At 49.5% G+C, this 5557-nt stretch overlaps 1 protein-coding gene across 1 annotated transcript; it reads left to right on the top strand.

The window, feature by feature from the left end:
- Nucleotides 1–1981: 1981 nt before the first annotated feature.
- Nucleotides 1982–3532, top strand: LOC123988483. Its single transcript, XM_046288731.1, has one exon. The coding sequence runs from the start codon at nucleotides 1982–1984 to the stop codon at nucleotides 3530–3532; it is 1551 nt and encodes a 516-aa protein (XP_046144687.1).
- The last annotated feature ends 2025 nt before the right edge of the window (nucleotides 3533–5557 follow it).

Here is a 5557-nt window from a genome sequence, read left to right as displayed (position 1 = left end):
AGGACAACCAGGTTTATGACATGTCTTCGGGTTGTTAGGACGGCAAGCCGCAAAATTTAAAGCTATTGTGTGAGGATTAAGAGACTCGAGAAAATAAAGTTTACTGTCGTGCAAAAGTGAAATTGTCGGTTGTAAAGTCAAAAAGGAATACGGGAAAAGTTAATCTTTACAAGAACTTGTTTCGCACGTTCACCTCATAAACCAACCTTCGAGAACTATCGGGCATTGTATTCCGCGTCGGACGAAACATTGTGCATCTTGATATTGGTAGCTGATACGCGGCACATGTTTACATAATCTCTAATGTTTACTTGCTGGGCCGTTGATTTGGTTGTTGGCTCATGTCGAAACTGTGATATCAGTGAACGACACCAGGTAATTATCATTTGACATTTTTGTCTTATTTTTGCTTGTAGAATATGTTGGTAAAGTTTGGCCGGAAAAAACTGGGATACCCTGTATATCAATATATTTGGGAAACTCTCCTCTATCTTTTAAGGGGGTAGACACGACACGTGACCTCTCCGATTCGGGACGTCGGTATTACAGTAATTTTTTCGTTGGGCCTGGTGGAGCCACTTGCGTGTTTTGTTACGAACTTGAAAGGTTTAATTCTCAGCTAACGTGCGCGCAACACGATCTAGGAAGGCAACAGCGCCTCAAGTATTTTTACAAACACATTCAAACGCTCATCTCACCAGAGGCATCGCAACGATACGCCTGAAGAACGAAAACGAAACATTGGCGCGTGGTTAGAGTGAGATGTACGGTGATCATGCTATCCTTCTTTCAACCGAAGTGATAGAATTGTCCCGCTCCGATAAATTCTGACTGACCAAACGCGTGGATTTTATATAGCGCACCGTAGCACTCCTCGCTGCTGAAAAATATATGCCTACTCTAAAGATGCGAAGGAACGTGCAATCTGAGAATTATTTTTAGAAAAAGTTATTAAGTTTTTTAAATAAATGTTTTTTAATTAATAAAAGTATACTGGATACGTCATGCAATTGGGACGGGTTATATCTTGAATTTGGTAAGAGATAGGAAAAAGCTGTTTATGTAAAAGTTCAATGGTATGATAATGTCTATTTTTCTGTGATTTCATTTTCTTCGTGAATGCAACGATGCACTCAAAAAATGCAAATCCCCTTTTTATTTAAATGGAATTGCATTTTTGTTTTTACTTGTCAACTCCTTGAAACATTCAGCATAAAAAAGTACTATGGTACTATTAGAACTAATAAATGGAGGGACCTCACGTCTATACAGTAAAAGTTGAATATATGCAACAAAGATTGGGACCCACACGTTGCATATACAGCTGAAGTGTCGAATCTCGGATTACATGCGATGGCCAGCCAAGCGTGAACGTAGAAAGGGACAGACAGCGGAGGAAAGAGCGAGAGGTCCAATGATCAAAGGAAACATATCTGTTGGCAGCGAAAATAGTTCGTTGGTGCGTCGTTACCGATAGCGGCAGCACCTCTCGGGCCCACTTTGTCCACGCGGTCCCCTCTCTACGCCGTAACCGGCGCGATCGACGCCATCATCGATTTCCTTCTTCTTGATCGTACGCTTCGAGTGAAAGCACGTCTCTATTGCCCACGCTCACGATACGCATCAAGTTCGACCACGCTGTTAATTTAACAAGTATAGACCACGCCGTGTCCACGCGATTACTTTCAAGTGTAATTTAGACCGCGCGAGTTGTGTTTGTTGCAAAGTGTGCCTCATTTATTTCTGTACTCGCTGCCCACGTGAACTCGCAAACATTTTTTGGTCCTTCGAGCCGGATAGAGGCACGCTCGGTTTCGAAGACACGTGTAACGGTCGGAGCCGCCATTACGCGTAACGGCCACGCCCGTTAAACGAACACGCAGTGCAGTTTCGAGTGAGGTGTCAAAGAATTACAGTGACTCTCAAGTTTTGAAACGTTTCCCTTCGTGTAGTGACCACGCAGTGAGTTTCGACGTACAACATGCCGAAATCGCGGGACACCTCACCGGCCTCGCACGACAGCTCGGCCCGCTCCAGCAAGGCGGACGAGGAAACGACCACGGCGCCCCCGCTTCTAGAAGTCCCGGAAGAGACGACTCAGTCCTCGCAGACCACACGCCCACGCTCGCCAGTACGCCTCTCCTCTGAGCTTCAGGTCCGCGCAAAGATGCAGGAGGAACGCCTGGACACGATGTTGTCCATCGTGGAAGATTTGCAGGCATCGACCGCGAAGGAGCCTCTGACCATCATCGCGTCAGAGGTGGAAATTACTAAAACCACCTTGATGGAGTTGCATCTTATGTTCCATCAAGAGCATCAAGCCCTCAGCCGTCTGTGGCCGGTGTCACAGCTCGACCACGGCTATTACAAAACGAAGGTGGCCTCGCAGGAGGAGAAGGTCGTACTGACGGCCCGAAAGCTGATTGCTCAGCTGGAGCATCGACTTGCACCCAGCACGACCACGCAGACCACGACGTCCACGCAGCCACTTGCAGCCAAAAGATCACGCTTGCCTGAAATTGCACTCCCCAAATTCGAAGGGGAGTACAACAGATGGCAGGCTTTTAAATCTGCCTTCACATCGGTGATAATGGAACGCGACGACCTCGCAGAAGTGGACAAGCTCCACTACCTCAAAGGAGCAGTTTCAGGCAACGCAGCCCACGTCATCGCTCATTTACCCGCTACAAACGAGGCCTTCCAAAAGGCCTGGAAGCTTCTCGATGAGCGGTTTGAGAACAAGCGGCTCAATGTCCAGTCCTACATGGACCGGATCTCTGATTTGAAGCCAATGAAGCAGCGAAGGGCCAGTTCGCTGATCAAGATGACGAACATCATCGGCGAAACGCAAGAGGCTTTGACCACGTTCGGGCTCAATGATCCTCACTCCTGCTTCTTACTGAACCACCTCGTCAGGCTGCTCGATTCAGACACGCGAGAACGCTGGGAGTCTTCTTTGAGCGCTCAGACGGACTATCCGACGATGTCGCAGCTCACGACATTCTTGCTGGGACGAGCCCGAACATTGGAACAGCTGGAGCGGGTGGCCGAACAAAAGACGCCGCAGAACACGCAGACCACGTCAGGACGCCCCGCCAGTCGCGACATCCGGCTGGTGCAACAGCGAGCTTCCGTCCACGCAGCCGCCGCAACGCAGTCCACGACAACGACGACCACGTCCTCTGCACGCCCACGCACCTCAGCGCTCTATCCTTGTGCGCTCTGCGCCAAGGATCATTTCTTGACATCGTGCCCTGCATTCAGGGACAAAACCGTGGATGAGCGGATAACTGTGGTGAAGGCTCAGCAGTTGTGCGTGAACTGTTTGGGCCACCATAATCTGAGAAGCTGCCGTACAGCACAACGGTGTAAGCTCTGCAATGAGCAGCACCACACGGCATTACATGGTGGCAACCTCATCAGGGTGTTGGTGCCATTCCCGCAGACCTCGCAGCCCGCGACCGCCTCCACGTCTTCGCAGCCCACGGCGAAGGCATCACAGACCACGCAAACACAATCAGCACAACATTGAGATGTTGGTGCAGTCGTCGACGCCCACGCAGCCTGCTCAGCCCACGCATTAAAGGACCACGCAGTCCACGCATTAAAGGACCACGCAGCCCACGCATTCAGACCACGCAGACCACGGACCACACTTCTAGCAACAGCACTCGCAAGAGTGCACACCGACCTCGCAACGCAGCAAGTAAGAATTCTGGTCGATTCAGGCTCTGAAGTTTCTCTTATTTTAGAGTCTTTAGTTAACCAGCTTAGACTCAGACGGAAACGCTCCTCATTGGATGTCCACGGAGTTGGTGGAGCAAGGACCTCGCAGACAAATGGAGTGGTCAATATTACACTCCATTCTAATTACAGACCACTCGCAGTCACCGTTCAAGCACACGTGCTTACAAAGGTGACCACTTGCTTGCCATCAGAACCACCATCTCAGCCAACGCAGCCATCGCACTTGGAGAAATTGAACCTCGCAGATCCTCAATTTCTCGTCTCAAGACCGGTGGACATCATTCTCGGAGCGGACGCATACGGGCAAGTCATCAAGCCAAATATTATTCGGAACACGTCATCACCGTTGATCGCTCAACTCTCGATTTTCGGTTGGCTCATAATCGGGCCCCTCGAGGGCACTCAGACAATTCGCAGGACTTCTCATCAAGTGACAGTCAATAATACTGATCGCCAATTGAGTGAGTTACTCAGCCGCTTCTGGACGCAGGAAGAGCCACCGCAGGACACGGCACCCTTGCTCACGCCAGACGAGCAAGGGTGCCAACGACTCAATAACTAGTCCGTTTCAGTACTTTCTTCCGCATCATGGCGTTCTGAAGTTGGGCAGCACCACCACCGCATTGCGTGTGGTTTTCAATGGCTCCAGTCCAACTTCATCAGGATACTCGCTGAACGATCTTCTACATACTGGTCCAAATCAGATGCTGAATATAGCAGATCTTCTCATTTGGATACGAAGATACAAACATCTGTTTGCAACTGACGTCACGAAGATGTACCGACAAATTAAGGTGCATCCAGATGACTGGAGCTTGCAGCAGATACTCTGGCTTGATGACACGCAGAAAGAAACGCAGTACCAGCTGACCACGGTCACGTACGGAACGAAAGCTGCACCGTACTTGGCTGTCCGAACACTCTTGCAACTCGCTGATGACGAAGGGTTGAAATATCCCCTTGCCGTGGAACCCATCAAAAATGGCAGGTATGTCGATGACATATTTGGTGGCGCAGACACCGCAGAACATCTACAGGACGTTGCAAATCAGCTAACGCAGTTGTGTCAAGCGGGTGGATTTCCACTCGCAAAATGGCATTCCACAAGCAAATCGTTGCTAGAAGACCTCGCACCAGAACAGACCAACGCAGCAATTTCATTCGACGACTGCGCAACCAAAATTCTCGGAATCAAATGGATTCCACATCAGGACACGCTGAACTTCTCTACCATATCAGCTACGCAACGCACGCAGTTTACAAAACGCCTCATTCTCTCCGAAGTAGCTCAACTCTTTGATCCACTCGGTTTTGTTGCACCTGTAATTATCAGAGCTAAAATTCTTATTCAAGAGCTTTGGTTACAGGAACTCAGTTGGGACGACATTCTGCCGCTTCACATCACTCAACGATGGTTATGCATCAGGGAAGATTTAACCAGCTTGGCCAAGCTTTCCATCCCTCGATGGTTCAACACCACGACCACGTCTACAGTTGAACTTCATGGCTTCGCTGATGCATCAGTCCTCGCGATGGCAGCCGTCGTCTATCTCGTCGTACACGCACCGTCCACGGGTACCCAAGTTTCTCTCGTCTGCTCGAAAACGCGAGTGACACCACTCAAACGTCTAACCATCCCGAGGTTGGAGCTCACAGCAGCGCTGCTACTCTCTAAACTGATACGGCATGTTCACGCTACTTTGAACATGACCGTCTCTCAAACATTTTTGTGGACGGACTCAGAAGTTACGCTGGCATGGATCAAAACGCACCCCTCCAAATGGAAGGATTACGTTCGCAACAGGGTAAT

The sequence above is a fragment of the Osmia bicornis genome, chromosome 14 (genome assembly GCF_907164935.1).
Source record: "Osmia bicornis bicornis chromosome 14, iOsmBic2.1, whole genome shotgun sequence".
NCBI classification, from domain to species: Eukaryota; Metazoa; Arthropoda; class Insecta; order Hymenoptera; family Megachilidae; genus Osmia; species Osmia bicornis.
This window is presented reverse-complemented; position numbering and strand designations above follow the sequence as displayed.